General features: G+C 39.3%; 1 protein-coding gene across 1 annotated transcript; it reads left to right on the forward strand.

Annotated features, from left to right (window-relative positions):
- The first annotated feature begins 7,993 nt into the window (after positions 1 to 7,993).
- Positions 7,994 to 20,158, forward strand: LOC121458663 (phosphoserine aminotransferase-like). Its single transcript, XM_041667958.1, has 2 exons — positions 7,994 to 8,033; positions 19,419 to 20,158. Exons 1-2 carry the CDS (start codon positions 7,994 to 7,996, stop codon positions 20,123 to 20,125), a joined length of 747 nt encoding a protein of 248 aa, XP_041523892.1. The 3' UTR covers positions 20,126 to 20,158.
- The last annotated feature ends 5,477 nt before the right edge of the window (positions 20,159 to 25,635 follow it).

Here is a 25,635-nt window from a genome sequence, read left to right on the forward strand (position 1 = left end):
TATAAAATTGTAGTTGTTTGAAAGAAATTTTTTTGGCCCCCTAAAAGGATTGACACCATTAGGAGATGTGGCCATGCTGGAGGAAGTAAGTCACTGTGGGGGCTGGCTTTGAGGTTTCCTAATCTCAGGATACCATTGAGTGTGTCAATCTAATTCCTGTTGCCTACAAGATGTAGCACTCTCGGCTCCAGCATGTCTCTGTGAGCCTCCATGCTCACCACCATGATGATAATAATCTTAATCTCTAAATCTGTAAGTGAGCCACTCCACTTAAATGTTTTCTTTGTAAGAGTTGTCATGGTCATGGTTATCTCTTCACAGCAATAGAAACCATAAGACAAAAATATGTAGAGCTGTGCACTTAAAACAATACCTGTAAGCTATGGCTGATATCTACTGTGAATTTATTTCACTTTTCAGACTGGCTATTATATAACCACACTGCTCAATGAAGTTATCCTGTGGGATCACTGACTGTACAATGTCAAAGGACTTTTCACAGAAAAACTGGATGAGAGACATACAGAACCCAATAGGACATTTACAAGATTTTATTTCTAAGTCTAAAAGTATTTCCAAATGAAAAGTTTGAGGCAAGGAAAAGACTGGAGAGTACAGTTGCTCACTGACAAGGAGGCTCAGTAGAAAGCTAGGGATCTGGTGTTTGACAGACATGTGGAGAGTCATGTTATATTAATCAAAATCATGTGCCTTCATGTTCACAAAAAGTAGTTGGTACATACACTCACTGGCCTAGCATTTTGACTTATCCAAACTGCCTTAAATTACAAAGGGTGTTTCCCCAACTCTAAGCAGTCATGTTCAAAATACATTTAAATTGTTTTATTTTATTCCCATAACAATAAAGAATTTTAATCTTTTATTTAGATATTTTCCATCTCTGGGTTTGCTTACATTTCTGAGCAGGCTTCCTTTAAAGAGATGCTTTCCAAGAAGAGTTTAAAGTTTATATACCAAAGCAAACAGACTTATTCCTGATGAACAATAAATATATGTGTTTTCCAGTCTGAGAATGGAAACTAACTGCTGGTGTGAATGTTGTGTGTGTCCCTGGTCTTTCCTGTTGTTCGTTTCATGGTTTGAATCTAGACTGGAGAATTCACTAACAAAGTACATAATGGAGAAATTAGCATGAGACAACTAAGTTACTGTGTCTTTATTTCACACACATGCAGTATCTATCTGAGTTAAGTGGTGCTTTGGATTTATTTTAGTGACATTTTTAGCATCTTCTGCTGAATGGTGCTAAGAAAAGCTTCTTTTTACAGTGGAATTAACAGATAAGACCATAATTGAGAAATTGAATTAGTCTAGTCTATGATGGCATTTTCTATTAAAAAATGGTGTGACATAGCCAACTTGTGTTTAGTTGATGCTTCCTGGTGATTCAGCAATTAATAAGGGAACAAATGATAAGAGATAGAAAAGCAGAGGAGGGTGCCAAAATCATCAAACCATGAAGGATATGACCTGTACTTGAACTTAAGATGGTGATGAGCCAAGAGAACACCAGTCAGGGAACTGTTTACAACAAACTGATATGTTCAAGATGCATTCAGGGTTCAAACTTCTTTTCTCAATATTTTCATACACCTGCAAGTGTGAAGTCTTTGTCATTCACAACTTGCTATGAGTTGTTTTCGTCAGTTCATCAGACAGTAATCTGAAGGAACAGTCAGTTCTGAGAGGATGCAGTGAACCATAGAAAGAAATTTTATATAAAGCCCTGCTCTCTTCAGCATATCACATCTGGAAACTAAAGTGCCAAAAAGTTGTGGATATCTAAGTATTAAAAGTCCAATTGGCACAATTTTACCTCAGGATATGACCTTAAAGCAATGATAGTCACTCATTTTTAAAAATAAATTAATTAACTACAGGATGTGAGTTAAGTAAACATCATCATGATTGACATACCATTTCTTCAGAATGATGACCCTTCCCATGATCAGATGCTACTAAGGCTAGCCGTTGTCAAGAGGGAAAGGCCAGAGTGTTTTCAGAGTAGCCAGACAGGACTGCATCAGAACTAGATGCTTTCAATCAGCTACGCTGCTGTATTTTAAGAATGTGTAACTCACATTTAGAAAGCAGTTTTTCTTATTGACTTCCCGTACATCATTTCCTGACTCAAAAAAAGGTAAAATGTCTCTGTGATATCTTTATAACCAGCCCTAGTTTGAATTGGTAATTTCCATATCCAGATTATGCTCAGCAAAGCATGAATCATATAGATCCCATTATGTGATTATGCAAATGCACACTAAATATACAATTACAGGCATATATGGGCAGTGAAATTTAATTAATTATTATGACTTAACTCTCTTGCTGAATGTAGTTTTATTAACTAACAGTCCACAGATGTGTTCTCTACTGATTCATTTACATTTTAATACCATGTAAAATGATAAATTATTGTAACAGCAGATGATAAAAACAGATGGAATAAACACAATTGAACCCAAGATGATTTGCATAGGTTTGAACTGAACAGTTTGTGTTTTGGTCACTTTCGAGTCCTTTATTCTTATACTGTGGATTTATTGACAAATCTTCAGAAACACAAACCACAGAAACACAAACTGCCCAAGAGGTATTTAACTACACATACATAAATGCTATTAAATTACTCTTTGAATTGGCGAAGAAAATTTGGATGTATAAATATTAAAAAAAACATAATAAAAGCTGGGCGATAGTGGTGCATGCCTTTAATCCCAGCACTCGAGAGACAGAGACAGGCAGATCTCTGTGAGTTCGAGGCCAGCCTAGTCTACAAAGCTAGTTTCAGGACAGGCTCCAAAGATACAGAGAAACCCTGACTCAAAAAACGCAATAAAAATGATAATATATAGTAACCTAAAGATGATAAGAATTATCAATAAACAAGAATCGTTTGACAGCATTTGAGAAATCACTCAGTACAATTGAGACTCTTGTACACTTATAAATTCTAATTTTCTATGGAGAGATAGCTTCTTTTTAAACTTAAGGTCCCATGCCCAGGAGTAGTTGGCCAAAACAAAACAGACTCCAATAGTGTGTATGTTTTTCCGTGTGTGTGTGTGTGTGTGTGTGTGTGTGTGTGTGTATGATTTTTGTTTTACTCTTGATATTTTACATCTTACTGATTTTCCTTTAAAGAGAAAAAGGATGAAGTTGTGTGGGTATGGAGGCTAAGGGGATCTAGGGGGAGTTGATGGCTCTGGGGATGGAGCAAATGGAAGAGTTGCATCTATTAGAACAAGCTAGCCAAAGAGAGCATGGGTAGAAGGCTTGATAGTCCAGAGCTCCTTGTGCTTTACATGTGGAAGATACACACTGTTCAATATATTTCCTTTACCCAAGAAAAGACCTAATCCCCGAAAAAAAGTCTTCCATGTATTAGAAAACATTTATCTACATTATATGTATTTAAAGTATTGTTATCTGCAACAAGTCAAACTGTTCCTATTCATAAATATTTTGTCATTACTCATTTGTTTCTAAAACTGAGTGTATTAAGACAACATTGCTGAAGAAATTTTCAATGATCTTTTAATTTTTATTTTATTTTTTTCATATACTATATTTTGAACATTTTCTTTCCCCCTCCCTTTACTCTTCCCAATCCTCCCTATCTCCTTAATAACCTAACTTCATATTCTTTCTAACTCGTAAACACACACACACAAAATTAAAATCAAAAACAAAAACAAAAAAATGTAAGACAAAAAAATACCAAAATGAGCAACAACAACAACAAAAAACCACAAAATAAAAACTGTGAAGTCTGATTGTGTTAGCCAATTACTCCTGGAGTGTGGTTGATCTACCCAGGAACAATCCATTGGAGAAAATGGATTTCCTTTTTGCCAGTAGGTAACTGTTGCAAGTGTGTGTATGTGTGTGTGTCTGTTTGTGTCTGTGTGTATATGTGTGTAAAATTATAGATAACTATAAAGTAATATGATTCCTTAAGGTGTTATTAAACAACATTAGTGTTATTTGCCCCTTGTTCCTCCTTTTTTTCCTACACTGACCTCTCTCCCTCTTCCCCAGTTGGAGTCCCCCTCACAGCTTGTCCACTTCCACAGCCTGTATCCTGTTAGTCTCCTCTCTAGCTATACCTGCCGTCAGTACTCCCTTTCACTCTCTTAGTTTCTGGGGCTACTTCATGTCATATTCACGTCTGAATATTTGGAGCTAGGAACCACAGATGAGAGAGAACATGTGACGTTTGTCTTTCTGGGTTCAGGTGACCTCATTCAATGCAATCCTTTCCCAATCCATTAATTATTTGTAAATTTCATATCTCTTTACAGCTAAGTGGTACTCCATTATGTATAGATATATTTTCATTATCCATATGTTAAAGGACATTTAGGTTGTTTCTAATCTCCTTGCTTGCTACTGTAAATAGAGCAGCTATGACCCCTGTTGAGCAAGCACCTATAGAGTATGATGTTGAGTCCTTTGGGTGTATGCCAAGCAGTGACATGGCTGGAACATATGCTAGATTTATTCTTTGTTTATTATTATTATTATTATTCATACTGGTTTCTAGAGTGTCTAACTATTAGCTTTCCCACCAGCACTGAGTGAGAATTCCTGTTTCATTGTCAGTTATCCTTAGCAATTTTGATCAAAGTCATAGGAAAGTCTAAAGTTACCTTTTATTATTTTTTAATATTTTCTAATTGATAAGGATTGAGAATATTTTTGAAGCATTTCTTACTCATTTTTGTTTCTTTTCTTAAGAATTTTCTGTTAAGCTTCCTAGCCCATTTTTTAATTGGGTCATTTGTTTCTTTGGCACTGTTTTTATATTCTTGATATTAATCTTTTGTCAGATGTCTAGATGGAAAAGATTTTCTCCCATGCTGAAGATTTATTCCTCACTTGATTGATTATACACTTAACTGTACAGAAATGTTTAGTTTTATGAAGTTCCAGTTGCCAATTGTTGGCCTTAATTCCCGGGCAAGTGAAGTCCTTTTTTATTACATTCTGTAGTATAATGCATAGGCATTCATCTAGTAGATTTAGTGTTTCAGGTTTCAAATTAAGGTCTTTGATCTACTTGGCTCTAATGTGTTTACAGGGTGGTATATCCTAGCCAAATTCCATTCTTCTCCATGTAGACACCCAGATTTCTTAGCAGCCTAGGTTAAAGATGCTGTCTTTTCTCTTGTGCATGGTTTCTGCCTCCTTCTAAAACATCAGATGGCTGTAACTATGACTGTTTGTGTCTGGGTCTTCTATCTTATTCCACTAATTTACATGTCTGTCCTGTGTCATCGCCTCATTGTTCTTATGGCTCTCTAATGTAACCTAAGTTTGGAATAGCCATCCTCCACTCAACTAGCTCAGGATTGCTTAGACTATCCAGGGTCTTTTCTGATTGTGTAAGAATTTCAGTATTTTTATTCCATTTGCATTAAGAATGCTGTGGGTATTTTGTCTGGGACTGTATAGACTCTATAAATGACTTTTGGAAAGATGGTCATTTACACATTATCAGTTCTACTAATCAATGGACATGGGATGTCTTTCCACTTTCTAGCGTCTTTCTCAACCTCTTATTTTAGAGATTTGAAGTTTTCATTATAGATGTCATTCATTCCTTGGTTAGATCTATTACACAATACTTGTCTTATAAATTAAAAATAGAGTGTGTCTGCAATGTGTCTCTCTCTCCTTCCCCCCCCTCCCTGTGTGTGTGTGTCTGTCTGCTTATTAATATACAGAAAGGCTACTGACTTTTGCAAGTTAATTTTGTTCGCTATTCCTTTGCTGAAATTGCTATTATTTCTAGAAGTTCTCCAATGGAATTTTGGGGATCTCTTGTGTGCAGTATTATATTACCCACCAATAGGGATAATTTAGCTTATTTTCCTATTTATATCCCTTAAATTTCTTTTCTTGACTTATTACTCTCGCTACTGTTTCCAGAACTACACTGAAAAGGAAAAAGCATGAGGATGGTGGTAAGATCTGTCTTGTTTATGACTTTATAGAATTGCATCAACTTTTTCTCCATTTTGGAGAAATGTTGGGTGTGAGTTTGTTATATATGTATAGCCTTAATTATGTTGAGGAATTACTTCGTTTATTTAAGTTGATTGTATGTCCATTGTCTGATAATCCACTTTCAACTGAAGCACGGAAAAAAAGTGATTGATTCCTCCACCTTGGTGATGTAACCTGTGTTTATGAAGTGTTAACACTAGTGACCTTCTTGGGTCTGAGAGAGTTAATTTGTGAACTGGATTCACACCCTGGGCCTCCTGCTACATGACACTCCAGACTCCTTTGGCCACTTTTCCTGCTTGTGAGAGCTCATCCACTTTTGCATTCACATGGTTGTTGTGGTTAAAAACCTCTTTCTCAAAACCTTTTCAAATAGTACTTTTCTACCATTTGCATCTTACATGAAACATCACTTCACCTCTTCAGCAGGGTTTTGCTTGATTTCTCATTCTTTTCCAACCCAGACAAAGAAGTTTCCAGAGAAGATACAATGCTCTGAATAAGTCCAAGAAAGACATGAAGCCTAAGCCATCACACATACTGTTAATTTATTTGGCCAGTGTAATGACTGTTAATAAACTTCAGATATCAATACAAAGTAAGGTTTGGGGGACTTTTATAATTTGACCTCAAAGATTCTTCTGTAACAGAATCACAATTCATATTATTTTTGTGAGAAGAACATTTAGTTTCATTTGAATTCTTTGCAAAGCAATACCCAGAGTAATAAATTTCAATAGAAATATAAATATGAAACTACCTGCAAAGGAATTGAGCATCATGCCTAGGACACAGTAGATGCTCAGCAGTGCTTGCTGACTGGCCCCGCTCACAGTGTATTTGAAAAGAACAAGTGAACAACTGTGGTCTCTGACAGATCCGAGGTGACACAAAGCAGTATTGTACTGAGAACTTAAAAACACAGAAAAGAGGTGCACTCCCAGAATTTCTATCCTTCTCTAGTGACACTTGGAGTCCCTTCTCTCCTTTACATTAGGGGTACCTTTATTAAATACAGTGATTTATGAAACTGTGGTGAGCCTTGTCAGGTGGGATGGTGGTTCCCTTTCTTACAGGAAGTTCCCCAACTCAGTTCCAATCAATGCAGTTCCTGGAAGTCCAGTTTCTACTACAGACTCTCTCCCTAATGGGTCCAGCCACACTGTCCCTCCCAAGAATTTATAATTCTCATCTATAAAACACAAAACCTGAGAATTCTGAAGCAGTGGTGCTGTAAGTATCTGATTCGGCAACCACCAGTTACAAGTGTCTATTTAAAATTAAATTTAAAGTTCAGTTAGTTAAAATGGAAAATGCAGTTCATCAGTTACATCAGGGATTTTGCAAGGAATCAATGTTTTACAACATTTCCATCACTGTAGAAGATTCAAATAGAAAGAGATGGTTTGAAGAAAGTGTCGAAACTGCAACCTCTGTACCAAACAAACCCACTGTTTTGTATAATCCCTTAGAATACTTCAATGATCATAAAAGAAGAATTTTGTGGCACATGAAATTCAAATTTGGGGTGCCAAAGGGCATGTTTAAGGAACACAGCCCAATCCTTCATTTGCATGTGGCTGATGGATGTTCTCAATGCTACCACATGAAGTTGAATATTTTTTGACTGGAAACATGGGGTCAGAAAAGTTTAAAATATCTACTATCTGGTCTTTTATAAAATAAAATTATCTTTACCTCTACTGTTAGGAGGCCTTAAGGTTTTCAAAGCTGTCTTGCCTGGAATCTGGGAGCTTGAGAAGAGACCAGATAACACAGTGAGGTGCCAGGTGTCACTGGGTTTGCAGAATGATCTCCCCTTTCTGTGCTGCAGGTTTGGAAACTGAAGAATCTCTACTTAAAGTATTAGTGTGAGGTGGAGTGGGCATTAAGAAAGTAGATTCTTCCACAGTCCAAACCAGAACGTGCTGGAGCACCATGTGATACCATCCCCGCCATGGTTGTGGAGCCCGGGTTACCACTGCCTAAACAGTGCGGTAAGTAAACAGAATCCCTGGCTGTCTCCAGGCTAACGAGGTCACTCTGGTGAGAGTCCGTTAGCACTCCCTTAATGAGCATGGCAGCAGCATCCCTGCTGCAACAATAGTCATTTGACACATGAGCAGATGACATAATTAAACCCCAAAACCAGGTGTAAGTGAAACTGGCGTAGAAGGCTTGCCATAGCATCCCCAGGGAACTGTGAACATCTCATGCAGGAGAGAGACACAATGCTTGAACATGAGCAGTCCTGGAAAGAATGCATTTTATAAGAGTAATTGTCACAAGTCAAGGTGGGTCCAAGGTCATCCATCCTGCCAGACATACACTTTACTAAGAGTTATCATAAACTGGCAGAAAAAAAAAAGAATCCCAGGAGAAGGACACAAAGATCAAGATGGCATTCCTAGAACATATGCGGAGAGGAAATCATCTGTGAGCACAGCAGAGAGAGGCCAGGCATCACAGGAACTGTGGGTCACTTGTTATGACAAGCAATTCTCAGTTCAGAACGTTCATAAGAAGACTGCAGAGAGTGTTCTCTCCATTAACGAGTCTAACAAATCACATCTCGCTCTCTCAATAGGTGCTGGGCAGTCAGAATGCCTCCAGGGCTAATACAATGATTACAGAACTCTGGATGTAGCATTAGCATGACATCAGATAATCTCAGAGTGACATCTCTCCCACACACCAGGTTTATTCCACTGCAAAAACTGCTTTTCAGGGAGACGGCTCGCTGAGTAAAAGCTGTAGGCACGCAAGCCTAATGATTTGAGTTAGGCCCCAAAACGCAAGTAAAAAGCCATATGCATTAGCACATGTGTATAATCCCATGACTCCTGAGATGGGAGGTTATTGGAAATATTATTTTAAGGTGTGTGATTTTTATTTGTGTTTTACTTGTTTAACTCTGTGAAGCTGTGATGCCTGTCTTGAACACCTGATGAGCTAAAGATATGAATGGCCAAAGTGAGGTAGGAGAAAAAATAGGTGGCGCTGGCAGGCAGAGAGAATAGATAGAAGGAGAAAACTGGGAGAAGGGGTTCAGAATAGAAGCCTGAAAAGGAGGAGGACATCAGAGGTCAGCCACCCAGCTACACAGCAATACACGGAGTAAAAGTTAAAGAAGTAAGAGAATGGGAAAAACACAGAGGCCAAAGCATAAACAGGATAATATTACTTAAGAAAAGCAGACAAGAAACAAGCCAAGCTAAGGATGACTATTTATAAATAAGAATAAGTCTCCGTGTGTGATTGATTTGGGAGCTGGGTGGCAGGCCCCCCAAAAGAGTACAAAGAGGACAACATCATATTACTGCTATTACAACAGGAGGTAGAAATAGAAGAACCACCCAGAAGCTCAGGGGCCAGCTAGCCTGCAGTGCATAACATGGCAGCCACAAAAGAACCTATCTCTAACAAGATAGAAAGCAAGAATCCACTCCGGAAAGCATCCTTTGACTGCTACGCGTGTGCCACAGTACATGCACACCCATGCACACACACAGTGGGGGTGCTAGTCATTTGAATGAGCTGTTCTGCATACAATCAGGAATTTGAAGACTTGAGTCCAATTGGTGGCAACTGTTTGGGAGGCTCAGCAGGTTGGCCTTGTTGAAGGAAGTGTGTAACAGGAGGTGGGCTTTGAGAATCTAAAAGATTTGTGACATGCACAGTTCTCTCTCTCTCTTTCTCTCTCTCTCTCTCTCTCTCTCTCTCCTTCATGAATATAGTTTAAGGCGTGGACCATCACTTGCTACTGTGGGTACTATGCCTGCTGCTGCCATGATTTCCACCTCGATGATAGTGGACTCTTACGTCTCTGGAGCCCTCAGCTCAAACACAACCTTCTCTCTGTAAGTTGCCTTGCTTATGGCACTTCACATAAAAATATTGGCTGTAGGGACTAGGGATATAACTCAGTGGTAGAGCATTTGTCCAGCATTCTTAAAATCCTAGGTTTAATCTCATTACTGAAAAGAAAACAAATACACTCTGCTGAAGCTGGCAGTAAAATAAAAACCTTTCAAAAAGTCATATGGAAACCTAATACTGTAGAAGATGTAGAAGATCTCTCTCTCTCTCTCTCTCTCTCTCTCTCTCTCTCTCTCTCACATGCACACACATACAAATACACACGTACACACTCTATGTGTGCAAGTATGTATGTATTAGATAGATAGATAGATAGATAGATAGATGATAGATAGATAGATAGATAGATAGATAGATAGATAGATATAGAGAAATAGGGAAAGCGAATCACCCCTTTTAGAGTCAATGGTCAGTAAGACCCCATAGACCCGAAACATTGCCTGCCATTCATTACAGGCTATGACCAATGCTATTGGCTACCCTCCAGAACATGGTGATAAGACCCTTTTGCTTAAGACATCATGTACTTGAGTCATACAACATGGAAATATCACACTCTTAGTGACCTGCTAGCTTCATTCTATTGACTAGCTTCAATAATCCTGAAAGTTCATATGCACACCACTATTTAAATAGCCATTAATATTACATAGCTGTCAAGTATGTGGCCTACAATAAAAGATAACTTGGAAAGATAGTGCCCACTGGTGCCGTAGGGACCAAACATCGTTGGAGTAACCAACCAATGCATTCTTACTAGATTTACGTCCACTCCACAGACTGAAACCCATATACCTGGCTTTATTATCAGGCCATTGGAAGAAGGAAAGGAAGCTTTTCTTAAGAGTGTAGTCCCTGGTAAGTTGACCATGTTTCAGTGGAAAGCCACACATATATGAGGAGGAAAAACTGAGTTGATGCTTGTAAGGAAAAAAATAAGATTAAGGATGATACAAAGTTGGGTGAGTAGGGGGGCAAATTTGAGACGAGCTAGGGATGGGTGAATATGATCAGAACACGTTGTAAAAAATTCTCGAAGAACTAATAAATAATTAAAGCAGTGGTGAATAAAAATGGAGGTGTGTAGAAGTTACTGAACATTATAAAAGAAAGAAAGGGGAGTGGAGGATGGGGTTGGGGATTGGTCACAATTAATAACACCCTGTCCCAAGCAAAAAATCATGATCAATTTTGAAAGCCCTATTTCCTATTTTCCCAGACTTCCTTGTACCTGGAATCTGTAAAGTCTAGAGGACAAGACTTTAGAAGGGGGAGGAAAACTCAATGTAAGAGGATAGAAGAAAGAGAATTCTGAGATTTTGTTTTGTCTTTTTCAAACCAGAGTAAGTAGACAAAGAAACAGCAGAAAATGAGGAAACATTCCTAGCAATCAGGATCACAGGCCTGACAACAATAAGCTATTGAACTAATATTCTCTGGACGCAGAGAAAAGGAACCTTTCTTCTGCTATACTTTAACTTCCTTCCCACCTTCTCAAAAAGTACATTAAGCAGAGTGACGCACCCCGTGTGTACCGATGGGAAGTTCAAGAGCTTCTAGAGCTGGGCTCTCTACAAGTTGGTTGACTAATCACCACTGAGGTTTCCTGGACTTGTGGTTCCTTTTGGCAACTGTGCCTGGACCCTGCTTCACTGGAAAGCTATGGTACCATGGAGAGGGAGTCACTGCTGTCACATGGAGCTGTATAGTCCTCTCTTGAAGAATTACTTAAGACTTAGGGGGACACATGGACAATAAAAAGCAACTAGCACTTTTGAGTGTTTACTGCCTGCCGGGACTCTTCCAAGCATGTTACACAGATTGACCCATGTAATATAATCGTCACCTGTATTTGTGCCTTTGCTACCTCCATTTTACAAATGGAGAAAATGAGACGCAGAAAATTTCGTGAAGTTGTGCAAGGTCACACAGCCAACGTGGTGGAGTAGAATTCAGACTCGAACACCAAATCTACAGACTTGGGCTTCACATTCCAGTGTCTCTCTTTCTAAGCATGAAGACAACACACCCAAGTTCAGTGATGTAGGAAGGTGGAATTGATTTGAAAAATTGAGCTCGTAGTCCTTTTGAAATATATGGTCTCGAATTTTCTAAGTCACCTAATTTGTTGAGTTCTCCAAGGTGTCCGGTACATGGAGACAACAGTTAGATGGCTTTAAAAGACAAACAATATTCCAACAGTTCCATGAGAGTTGAGGTGTTCAGCTTTGGAAATTAGGATGAGGAGATTCAAGTCTAGCTAAATGTGGCAATGAGAGCATCTACCCTGGCTGGCAACAGTCTGAGGAAGGAGCAATTGAAGTTGATCTGATTTTACATAACCTGTGGCAACGAAGCAGAGACATAACATTCATGAGATTTTTCTTGTTCTGTTTGAGGTGAATACCAGGGTCAAATCCAATTCTAAAATTTCCTTTTTGGATTGTATATGGGGTACCATATGAATAATTTTATTTTAGAGGAAGAAATGATTTTGCTCTTGTTTCTATTTATTCCTGAAAACCATCACAGTTTTTGTGTCCTTTGCTTACACACCTATCCATTCGCAATACAAAGTTCTGAGTTCACACAATGTGAGAGACACAGTTTAAAATCATATTACCAAAGTGTCATATTTACCTTCTCTTTTTTACTTTTTCTTGGGATTTTAGAAGTAGAAGCTGGAGTTTACACCAGTACATTAATGTATCTTGTATTTGCACATAACCATGCAAAAAAAAAAAAAAACACCCTGCATTGTCTGATGAGTATAAAGGCAGTGGAGGAGAGATAGGTACCTTTCCCAGAGAAGCCTGTTTGGAAGGTAATTAGCATTTGAATTGAGAAATGATTAATGGCCAAGGACAATACAGTATTCAAGGCAGAGGCTCCAAAAAGGGAAGGCTGACGTTAGAGCATTTGATAAATGTCTCAAGGACTCACCCCACTGATTCACTCTTGCCTACTCTTAGACACATACTCCACACCATCACCAGAATGTCACTGCACTCATGGATAAGTAAGTGGTACATGTGTGTTCATAGAAACACCCTCAGGAAGGGCTATAACCATCCAGTCTCCTTTCTGAAACCAAACAAAAAAACAAAAAACCAAAACAAAACCATGAAGATTTAGAGAAACAAGTGTTTTCACCTAATAAACCCACACCCAAACCAAGTCACCTGCATAAATGTCACTTTGAACAATCCCTGTTTACGGGACAGTCACTGCTTTGAAGGAAAGTGTCTCCAATGTTTTCTTCGTTGCCCTTTGTGATTCCAGTAACATGGAAATTCAGCCACTCTCTAAGGATACAATCCGATTCTGCTATCTAAGGTTAAGAGGCCACATTGTAGCTAGTCTAAAGAGGGAGGGTTTCCAGTTCCATTTTTGTTGCTGAAACAAAATACCCAAACCAAAAGCAACTTAGGTGAGGAAGGATTTACTTGGCTTCCAATTCCAGGTCATAGTCCATCTCTGTGGAAAAGTCAAGGCAGAAACTCAAAGACAGTCACATCGAGAGCTTGCTCAACTCACTTTTTTCCACTCATATAATTCAGTGCCCAACTCAGGCACTGAGGGTGGGAACTCCCACTTCGAGGAAAAGTCTCCCATAGCCATGCCTACAGACCGACCTGATCTAAGCAGCCCCTCATCCAAGTTCCAGGTTTAGTCCAGGTTGTACCAGGTTGATAGCTAAAACTAACCCTTACAAAAAGTGACATCCTCTCCTAATAAAATGTGACAACACTCCCCCAGTTTATGTCACTAAACTAGATTAAAGGCAAATAAAGTCCAGATTTCTGTTGTTTCCTGATTCAAGAACAGCAAAAGAGTAGAACCATGACCAGTCTGATCATCTCTGACTCTGTCGGTCTGACCTTGAGTGAAGAGACACGAGCAGGTTAGAATGTGAGCTTATTTTCATGTTCATTTGGGGGACTGTGTGTGGTTCCTTCATAGCAGTGCTAAGGCCTTTGAAGCCGGAGTCATTTCCTGAGAAAACAGTAGAAGTTTGGCAGGGTGATGTATTCCTCTATTCCCAGAACTCAGGAGGCTGAAGCAGAAGGGTCATTAGTTCAAGGTCAATCTGGGTTATTTTAGTGAGATTCTTCAAAGAAAAAGGGAGAGAGAACAGAAAAGAAAAACTAAAATAAAACAAAATGCAAAGCAGTCACGCACACAATGTGAAATATATTTTGTACTGACTTAATAGAAGTCTCTAGTTCTCATGAAAATAAAGAGGCAATTCAAGAGGAAAACTACAGGTGGTTACACGGCTCACCTCTCCTCTGAATTTGAAACAATCGCTTTATGTTCAGGTTTTCAACCCCTTTGGCAGTAGCACGTGCCAGAAACCCTTAATAGAACTCGAGAGAGGAGAACCGTCAGCTGCAATGGCAGGCCACAACAGATGAATAATATGTTTCCGAATTAATTGAGTAAGAACATTTGGCCATGTCTGCCAGGTTTATTTTATTGTATGATTTGCAGGCTAACAATGAAGAGCAGGTTCTTAATTATAAGATTTGCATTCTTTCACTCTGTCATAAAGACTCATGCAAAAGCTGGCTTTTCAAACACTGGAAGGAGGGTTTGAATACATAAAGGGGAATGGATGGGTGGGAAAGCCACAAGACTTCTTTCTTTTTTTTTTTGCTATTTTTATTTTGTTTTGTTTTTAAAGATAGGGTTTCTCTGGGTAACACTTTGCTGTCCTGGAACTTGCTCTGTAGACCAGACTGGCCTTGAACACATAGACATCCACCTGCCTCTGCCTCCCGAGTGCTGGGATTAAATGCGTGCACAATCATCACCCAGCTCCATGAGACTTCCCAACTCATTTTTCTTGAGAACTGTTTTCCTCTCAAGTTTCAAAACAATCTCATGGAAACCCTGAGCTCGTGGTCTCAGGACTTAGATGCTCCCTTTCTGTACTATGTAGAAGGAAAATGTAGTGTACATTTTCTGATATGGTGAAACTCCTGCCCAAACACCATCACTTGAGATATACACTGATTCATGTATACAGTGTAGATTTCCATTTGAGCTAAGCCCTATGGGTAATCTATTCGGCAAGTATGAGGTAGTAGACTAAAACCAACCATTACTTGGAGCTTCACAGCAAATGATTACAACAGACTTATAGCCAAAAAGACATGAGATACAGCCTCAAAAATCCTAAGATGAAAAGCTCTCCACTTAGCAGTCGCATTGGAAGAGATGTTACCACTTTCTGCCAAAGCACAGAGTAGAATAACTGCAGTAGACTAAAACCAAGTGTTGACCCACACCAACTCTTCAGAACATAAAAGATCAGAAGACACAGACCACTTCTCAAAGAGAACTTCTTGAGACCAGAGGATTGGAGAGAGGGTGCCACACAAAGAGGTCTTGAGGCTAGCCAGACTCAGAGTGTGGAAAAGAGCTTGACTTCACATGCTAGCCACTAACAAATGAAGAAACCTGACACATCTACCAGTGTCTCTTAAACAAAGATGCATCAGAATCACCAAGTACACAGGGCTTCTGTCCCTGCAGAGCAGCTCAGTAGTGTTGCCGCGTTCTTCGGTAAATCTGAAAGAGTATAGAAGTGTTTCAGCATCCGTGACTTCCTCTTACTAGATGTCAGTTGCATTTCTCCCATATGTGACAAGAATGGCTCCTCATGCTGTTAAATATTCTACTGAGAAATATTATCCTTTAACAGTCATTGGCCTACACAGATCTTCTTTTCTATATTTGAATTTCATGTCTTAAATTTCAAAAATTTAATTCATTTTTAAATGAAGTAAATGTCTTATCCTGGTCCTGTTTTGTTTTTCTGAAAAATATATTTGATAACTATAACTGATTCTCTTTTTTTTTCAGACTGGGAAAACAAGATTTATACACCAATTAATTGATTAGGCCAAAGAATACATAATGCTATGTTTGGGCATTCATTCTATGCCTTGTGGCCCTTCATGATCCCAAATATCCAGCTGTGATTGGGATGTCTTCCCTAAACTGCTTTCAGAGGCAAATATATTACCGGGTTCCTCATAATTATCTTAAAGTAGAAAAGCGAACATTGAACTCAGGCATGACCAGAAGAATCGGTTTACCAGTGGGAAGAAAACAGAACTCCAGAGGAAATGGATAATTAACAAAAACAAACAAAATCTGCTGGAGGAAGTGATCCCCTGACATTTGAAAGCAAATAATAAGCAATAGTTCATACATAAACCTTCTCTTCAAAATACTGAATCAAGTATGAAGGTAAGTCTTCAGGATAATAGATAATATTACACACACAGACACACCCACACCCACACACACACACACACACACACAGAGAGAGAGAGAGAGAGAGAGAGAGAGAGAGAGAGAGAGAGAGAATACTCTAAGCCAACTGCCCTTAGAAATGCAGTGTGTATATACAAATGCTCTTAATTCAGGTTTAATTTTAAATTTAAAAGATTATTGTTTTATAAAAAAAAGATAATAAGACATTCTAGAAGTTTATAGTCCAATAGGAGCACAGAAAGACATAGACATCAGTGACTCTGCTTTCTGACCCGACACTCTGAACTGATTGTGAAAACTAATTATCCAATGAATAAAAGTCTTTACTACTTCAAGTGCACATACAGACAGAAGGGTAATGAGAGCATGAAAGCAGACAGTTGATTTCTAGCTCACTATCTTCACGGGCCTCCCTCTCCCTCTTCTCTTCTCTTACATTTTCTGTTATACTGCATAATACAAACGAACATCTACAAACCACACAGAGAAAATTTCTACAAATATTTTGGTTGTGAGCCTAGCCTTTAATGGCTGAGCCATCTCTCCAGCCCAATTCCTACAAATATAAAGAACAAACATAGCAAACCAAAACTCCAACAGATACCTTACAGTGATAAGATTTGTCCCTGAACCAGTTTGTAACCTTTTAAGGAAAACTTGGGGAAAGAGTTAGTTAGTTTTCTTTTTCTACTCATAAAAGATCTAAGAAAGAGTTGTACAATGGTATACAAGGGTATATAGGGCTAGCAGACGAGTAAGTTCTGTGCAGGAAATTGTCAGATCTCTGAGAAAGAATAAGATAGAAGATTAGTAGATCTTTGTGTACATGGACTTAGATTCCTCACTCCAACCCTTAACATCCCCATCACAATTCAGTAATGTGATATTGTAAATCAACATTTATTCTTATTTGTATCTCAGAGTAATAATTGTTAAGAGCTATTGCTGTATGTGGTACAAATACGAATGAGAACGTAAAAGAATCAAGTCTTGTTTTCAAAAAATGATAACTCCAGAGCAGGCAAGGTATTTTGACCAGTAAAAAACCCTTGTCATGCAAACCCCACAGCCTAAGTTTGATCCCCAGATCCCACTGTGGAAGAAGAAATCTGCTCCTGGAAAGTGGTCCTTTGTCTACAGGTGTACCATGGCATACACAACCCACACGCACACAATCACCAAACAGACACACACATATACACTCTGATAATAAAGACATTTTTAATAGGAATAAATATGAGCCCTCATAGGCCCTCCTGGAACAATGTCCATTAACTACCCCGCCTTTCTCGTGTAAACTTTTGGTGTTTTGTTATTCATTCCCAGGAACATAAGACTTTACTAGCATCTACTTGTAACACAACTATGAGTTTCTCCATCCCAGCCAAGTGTGCAATTCTATGAACAGTAACTGGGTGTCCTACAGTTTAATTTAATTCTTTTGAAAAATACTGGCAATAGTATCAGACTGCCCTGGGACTTCAAATTCCCAGATGCCCCCACTTCAGATACTAGCTACTCAAGTGTTGAGTCCCTGGGTTTCTATACTTCTGTCTGTGTTAGCTACAAATTAAAGATCCCACAATATCACCTCACTCCTTTTCAACATTTTATTACAAAGGGCCACAGAATAGTAACTGGCTTACTATTATCACTATATTATGACCAAAACACTCAATAAACAGCCAAATAACTATATAAGAATACATAAGGTATGCAAGTGGAGATGGGGACACAGATGTTCTGTGACACTCAGGAGTGCTACCCTCCCAGAAACTGTTTCACCCACCTGGAAGTCCTCTGAACCCATTCTAAGGCGTTTTCACAGAGGCTACATGCTGTACATTCTGTTGAGTAAGTCCCTCGTTATTGATAAGTAATCATAATCCCCAGCTGTTCTGACCTGCCCCACCTCCCTGCTCCTGCTTGCCTCTAAAGAGGGGGAGTCACTGAAGATGGCTGACTGTATTATTCCCTCCTCTGTTGCTCTAATCAAACACCATGGCTGATGCAACTTCTAGAAAAGTTTGTTTCACACTCCTGCATTGCTGGTGGGAGTGCAAGCTGGTACAGCCCCTTTGCAAATCAGTATGGTGATTTCTCAGAAAATTAGGAAACAACCTTCCTCAAGACCCAGTAATACCACTTTTGGGTATATATTCAAAGGATGCTCAACAGTGCAACAATGACATGTGCTCAACTATGTTCATAGCAGCATTGTTTGTCAAAGCCAGAACCGGGAAACAACCTAAATGCCCCTCAACTGAAGAATGGATAAGGAAAATGTGGTACATTTACACAATGGAGTATTACACAGCAGAAAAAAATGAATGACATCTTGGAATTTGCAGGCAAATGGATGGAGCTAGAAAACATCATACTGAGTGTGGTAACCCAGACTCAGGAAGACAATTATCATATGTACTCACTCATAAGTGGTTTTTAAACATAAAGCAAAGAAAACCAGGCTATATATCACAATCCCAGAGAACCTAGACAACAATGAGGACCCTAAGAGAGACATGCATAGATTTAGTATACATGGGAAGTAGAAAAAGATGAGATCTCCTGAGTAAATTGGGAGCATGGGGACCATGGGAGAGGGTGGAAGGGAAGAAGAGAGGCAAGGAAGGGAGAAGAGAAAAATGTAGAGCTCAATAAAATCAATAAAAAATAAAAAAAGAGTTTGTTTCAGTTTATGGTTTCCAAAGATTAGAGTCCATGATGACCAGGCCAGCACAGCAGCACGTGGCAGACATGGTGACTGGAACAAGAAGCAGAGAAATGAACTGCAAGTGGTGTGAGGTGTCTAATGTCAAAATCTATGCTGTACCAAGGCCACACAAACCTCACCAAACAGCACCACCAAAAGGAGACCAATCCAAACCACAACAGTGACTAAACACAATCTGTGATTGTTCCTTTCCCCTAAAAAAAGTGGAGGTACCAAAGTTCTATCCATCTGAACACGTGATGTTGTCTTCCTGTTGGGCAGCTTCTCTTCTGAGAATTCCTAGACACAGCATCTATCCACCGGGGGTGTCCTCACCCGACAGAAGACAATCTAGCCCCAAAGATAAAGGGGAAAAAAAGTAAATACTTTCAATTGTTCTGTAATTGCCTATTAAACAGAAATAGAGATGGGATGGAAGAGCCAAATTCACCACCTAATTTCCCATGTAGAATAGCTAACTTGTCCATTTAAAAAGTTCCAGACCCAAGCACCTGGAACCTCAACCCGGACGCCTCCTACGTGTACTTCTGTGCAAACGAGACTGTGCTCGGGGTGGAGTTCCACTTCATACCTGACGTCAAGGGAGCCGTGCTGGTCTGTGACATGTCCTCAAACTTCTTATCCAGGCCAGTGGACGTTTCCAAGTTTGCTGTGATTTTTGCTGGTGCTCAAAAGAATGTTGGCTCTGCTAGGGTGACAGTGGTGACCGTCCGTGATGACCTGCTGGGGTTCGCCCTCAGAGAGTGTCCTTCAGTCCTTGAATACAAACTGCAGGCTGGCAACAACTCTTTGTGTAACACACCTCCGTGTTTCAGCATCTACGTCATGGGCACGGTCCTGGAATGGATCAAGAACAATGGTGGAGCCGCAGCCATGGAGAAGCTCAGCTCCATCAAATCCCAAATGATTTATGAGATAATTGACAATTCTCAAGGATTTTATGTATGTCCAGTGGAGCGCCAGAATAGAAGCAGGATGAATATTCCATTTCGCATTGGCAATGCCAAAGGAGATGAAGCTTTAGAGAAGCAGTTTCTTGATAAGGCAGTGGAACTCAACATGATCTCCTTGAAGGGGCACAGGTCAGTGGGAGGCATCCGTGCCTCTCTGTATAATGCTGTCACCATTGAAGATGTTGAGAAGCTGGCTGCCTTCATGAAGAACTTCTTGGAGATGCATCAGCTGTGAGCGTGACCAGCTCCAAGCTGTCTGTGAGCACCATGCGGCGTTCAGAGTACCTTCAGATCGGCTACAGTAACTTAACAGATGTGGATTTCCCCCAATGCATGCTTAACACAGACTCTTCTTCAAAGAATAACACCTAACCATCCAGGGCTCTGCAGAGCTGATGGGACTCCCAGCTGATGGCCACCTTCATTTTGACTTGAACTGAAGGCACTTTCAAAGCTTTCCTGTTGCTTTTCTAACGAATCCAGCCTGGCTTCGTTCCCTAGGCAGATCGCAGTCCTAGCCTCAAACTTTGTTCTGCCGAATTGATTAGTTATTTTTGTGTTCACAGGAGCATACCCCAAGGAGGTTGGAGTGCATGTGCTGGATCTGACAGCAGTGAGTTTTCTGGGTTCTGCAGCTTTTGGTTAAAGTCAACAGTGAGTATTTTGAATCTGTGCTGTTCTCATAACAAGATAAAAGTGACATACGCTATGAGTACTTATATAGTGGGTATGATTTTAATACCTTACGATTTATATCTATGCCTTTATATTTCTAATGAGACAGTTCTGTCAATGCTTTTAGTGTTTGTTCAGCTCATGACTTTATGCACGACTGTCCCCTGCTGTGGGCAGTTGCACCCTTTAGTGACTCCCTTCTAAAGTCGCTTTCTAAGAAAGAACTAAAAGTTCCATGATTCACTTTTCTTATCCTGGCCACAAGTAGAAGAAATGGTTGCTTGCTTGCTTTCCGGTTAGGCTGTTAAACAAAACTCAGTTACCCTCCCATCCCCGTGAATTGTGTTTACATGGCTGTTTTGTAGTTTGATCAGGGCAATACCGTACATTCCAGATTTTTGCTGAGGTCTTTCCCCATCGTTCATATGTTGTTAGTGTTTTCTGTTGACTATGTGAAGAACATTAAAGTCCTGCAGTGTCTAAAAATAAAATAAAATAAAAACTAGATAATCTAGCAATACAATTTAAAGGCATACTAACTTGATACACAATAAAGAATAATGGTAGAAGAATGCTGTCTTAGTTTTCTCTAATTGTACAATTGTGTTTCCATAAGAGCTGTAATCTCTACTGGAGTTCATAAGACACTATGACCTCAGTATGAGCGTGGGTGTTGAAGACGGCATCTAGCATTAGCGGGCATTTCATGGTGTGATGCCATGCACAACATAAAGTGAATGGTATAGTTCAGAACCAAGGCTGCAATGGCATCACTTGATGCAACGTGGGCAGGCATTGCCACAAACACATTGAATTCATTACATATTTGATCTCATATGTGTGACTTGTGTGCTTATGTGTGAGTGTACGTGCCTGTGTCCCCAGTGCATGTGTGGAAGTCAGAAGACAACCTCAGATGTTACCTGCTATCTTCTACCTTGTTTGAGATGGGACATCTTGTTTCTATGCTGAGCTAGCTGGCCCCTGCAGCTCTGGAGATTTCTCCTGTCTCTACTTCCCATTCAACCAAATGAGTTCTGGGATTACAGAGGCATGCTAGCAAGTCTTCCTTCTGTGTGGCTTCTGAAGATCTGAACCTGGTTCTTCACATTTGCTCAAATTTACCCACTGAGCTATAACCCATCCCACTACACAATTAATTTTGTTTTTGTTTGCAAAAGTTTACTGTTTGCATAAAAAACAAAAAACTTTTACAGTTGCCAAAATTTTGTGGCCACTGTCACCAGCCTACAAATAGAGTTTAAGAAACTATGGTTTACAGAATGCTAGTACATCTCGTGTTAAAAAATTAATAAATACCACAGTCAAGTGAAATTAATATCTGAATTAAAATATTAAGAGATGGTTTTAACTGCATGTGTTGATCCATTCCTGTTCATGACTGTTCAGAGGTATGTGAAATTTCTTAAAATCATTTTATCACATACTCACTTGAAAATAACAGCGTATCTTGAGTTAGCATACATCAGCAGCGTGCAGCTAGGAAATTACTGAAGGGCATGCCTTTGATTGCGTTTCATATTTCAATTCTATCTTTACTGTGGGAATTAAGAATTATGATAGCATGAGCAGCATCAGTAAATATTGGCCCGTGTTCCTCGCCTTTTGCCCACATAGTATTTCATCTCTGGGTGTAAGCTAATACTCTTGGGTGTATAAGATTACTGCTGAAGGAAGTAGGAATTTTGTCTGTGCAAGGTTTTCTAGATTAGACCCAAAGGTTTTTAAAAGCTTCAGTCAATTACTTGTTCCTTAAAGCCTGGGGTAATACACTAACATTGCTTAATTGAGTTGAAAAAAGGTTATTTACAGTATTTTCCACATAGCTGATTTTTTTCAGCCAGCTGATTAGCATATAGCACAGCACTGCTAATTTGTACTAATGACTAAGAACACCAGAGATTACAAATTCAAGAATTAGCAAGCACTGTAAGTGAAAGCATGAAATTAAAAGCAATTAGAGTTGTCTTGTCACAAAAAGGATTGCCTTGGTCTAGGCTTATTATTTATGGTAGTGATTTATCATAACTACCTTTACTTTGTATGAAACCTTCATGATGTGGCACTTAATGTCTTCTCTAAGAAAGATGAGCAGAGTTGACAGACAGTGGATGTATTCTCATGTTCAACTTTTACTGTCCTATGCTCCTATCTCATATAAAATACCTTCTTTAAACACAAGTTCAATTATTCTGCTAGTAAAGCTAATAGTTTCTCTGGAATCTGTAAAGTACTGAAAATATAACAGAGGCAAACAACAACAACAAAAAAATGTCAGCAGTAATCCCAGCACCTGGAGATGTCCACTGCTAACATCTGCCGTGCTCACTGCTAACATTTTCCTTCACAGATTTATGAAGAAAATGTCAATTATGTAAGAATGTTTGCTTACTGAAATTATGTTTTATTTTCATGTTTGTATTGTGTATTTCCACTTGGCAGCTAACAAAGACACCAAATTATCCTCATAATTTAATTATTGCTGTATATTTACAGTACAAGGTTGGAATTTTTTAAGTACAGTTAGTCCTAAAAAGAAGTATTTAGTTTCAGTTACTTGAAAAAATTAAAATAATTCAAATATTCAAATAGTCTACCTTGGATTGTACTGTTTATAGTAGCTATTGGGTACTTTTCTGAATAACAAAAAAATAAATCATTTGTGGATGACATAAATTTAATTGAAATCCAACATTAGTCACACTTGCTACCAATGTGTTCCTGGTATGGATAGCAAGAATGTCAACAAACACCTAATTTTTGACAAAGAAGCTAAAATTATAGAATAAAAAAGAGAAAGCATCTTCAACAAATGGTGCTAGCATAACTGGATGTCAACATGTACAAGAATGCAAACAGATCTATATCTATCCCCATGTACAAAACTCAAGTCCAAATGGATTAAAGACCTCAATAAAAATCCAACTGCACTAAACCTGATAGAACAAAAGTAGGAAGTAGCCTTCAGTGCTTGGGCACACTTTCTAAATATAGCACCATTAGCACAGACGCTGAGAGCAAAAATAAGTAAATGCGACCTCCTGAAACTGAGAAGCTTCTGGAAAGCAAAGGATACGGTCAATAAAACAAAAAAAGCAGCCTACTGAATGGGAAAATACCTTCATCAACCCCACATCAGACAAAGGACTAATCTCTAAAATATATAAAGAAATTAGACATCAAAATTCCAAACAATGCCATTCAAAATGGGGTACAGAACTAAATAGATAGCTTATGCTGGAGAGGATGTGGAGTAAGGGGAACACTACTCCACTGCTGGTGGGAATACAAACTTATATAATTACCCTGGAAATCAGTATGGTGGTTTCTTGGAAAACTGGGAATCAATTTACCTCAGAACCTAGCAATACCATTCTTGGACATATACCCAAAGGATGCTCAATCATACTACAAGGACATTTGTTCAAGTATGTTTATAGCAGCATTATTTGTAATAGTCAGAACCTGGAAACAACCTAGATACCCCTCAACAGAAGAATGGATAAAGAAAATGTGCTCCATTTACACAATGGATTACAACTCAGCCACAAAAAGCAATGACATCTTAAAAGTTGTATGCAAACGGATGGAACTAGGGAAAAAAAAAGATTCTGAGTGAGGTAACCCAGACCCAGAAAGGTAAACTTGGTATATACTCACTCATAAGTGGATACTAGCTGTCAAGCAAAGAATAACAAGCCTATAGCCCATGACCCTAAAGAAGCTAAGTAACAAGGTGAACCCTAAGACAAACATACATAGATCTACCTGGTAAAGGGAAATAGACAAAATCGCCTGACAAAATTGGGAGCATGGGGGTGGGGGGAGAAGGGAGGGTGGAAGGTGAAGAGGAGGGTAGAAGGGGAGTGGGAGGAGAACTTGAGGGAACAGGATAATTGGATGGAGGAAGGACAGAGATGAGAGCAAAGGAAGATATATTTTGATTGACTGAGACATTTGGGAGCTAGCAAGAAACCTGGCAGTAGAGAAATTCTTAGGAATTCAAAAAGATGACCTCAGCTAAGACCCTAAGCAACAGAGGAGAGAATGCCTGAGTTGGCCTTGCCCTGTAGTCAGATTGATAGAACCTTCACCCAGCAACTGATGAAAGAAGAGGCAGAGACCTGCAGCAGAGCACTGGGCTGAGCTCCCAAAGTCCAGTCGAAGATTGGGAGAAGTGAATATAATCAAAGAGGTCAAGACCATGATGGGTTTATCCACTGAAACAGTCTACCTAAGCTAATGGGAGCTTACCAACTTCAGCTGGATTGGGAAGGAACCAGCATAGGACCAAATTAGACCCTCTGAATGTGGGTGGCAGTTGAATGGCTGGGGCAGACTGTGGGGTTTCTGACGGTCGTGCCAGGATTAATCCCTACTGCTTGTTCTGGCTCTTTGGGAACTTATTCTCTTTGGATGGATAACTTGCTCAGCCTAGATACAGTAGGGAGGGCCTTGGACCTTCCCCATAGCAATGTGCCTTACCATTTCTGAGGAGTGGAGGGAGGGTGGTGGGGGGTGGGGAGGTGAAGGGAATGGGAGGAAGGGAAGGAGTGGGAATTGGGATTGGTATGTAAAACAAAGATAGTTTGTTTTCTTTTTTAAAGAATGTCAACCAAACATGAACAAACAATAGCTCAACCTATAATTAGTGTTATATTAAATTATTTGCCATATCATTGTAATGGCCCAAAGGGTAAAGGACTTGTTGACAAGTCTAATAAGTTACATTTGATCCCTAAGACCTACATGGATGGAAGCAGAGAAGTGGTTTCTACAAGTTATCCTCTCTGTGTGTGTGTCTCTCTCCCTTGATGTGAGATTCCACTCTGCATGCTATGAATATTTTATTGCCATTGGTTAATAAAGAAGCTCCTTTTAGCCAATGGCCTAATAGAATATAACCAGGCTGGAAGAGATATATAAAGAAAGAGTAGGCAGAGTCAGGGAGAATCCATGTAGCCACTACAGAATATAGACGCCTCCACCGGAGCCCGTGGACTTTTTACTGGTAGGCTTTGACCTCGTGATGATGCACAGATTAGTGAA

Source organism: Microtus oregoni, unplaced genomic scaffold, assembly GCF_018167655.1.
Source record: "Microtus oregoni isolate MIOR12 unplaced genomic scaffold, Mior012 000018F_ref0000195, whole genome shotgun sequence".
Lineage (NCBI taxonomy): Eukaryota > Metazoa > Chordata > Mammalia > Rodentia > Cricetidae > Microtus > Microtus oregoni.

Coding starts and splice junctions, on each gene's coding strand:
- LOC121458663 (XM_041667958.1), top strand. CDS start 7,994: ATGGTTGTGGAGCCCGGGTTACCACTGCCTAAACAGTGCG. Junction 8,034..19,418: donor ACCACTGCCTAAACAGTGCG/GTAAGTAAACAG, acceptor AAAAAGTTCCAG/ACCCAAGCACCTGGAACCTC.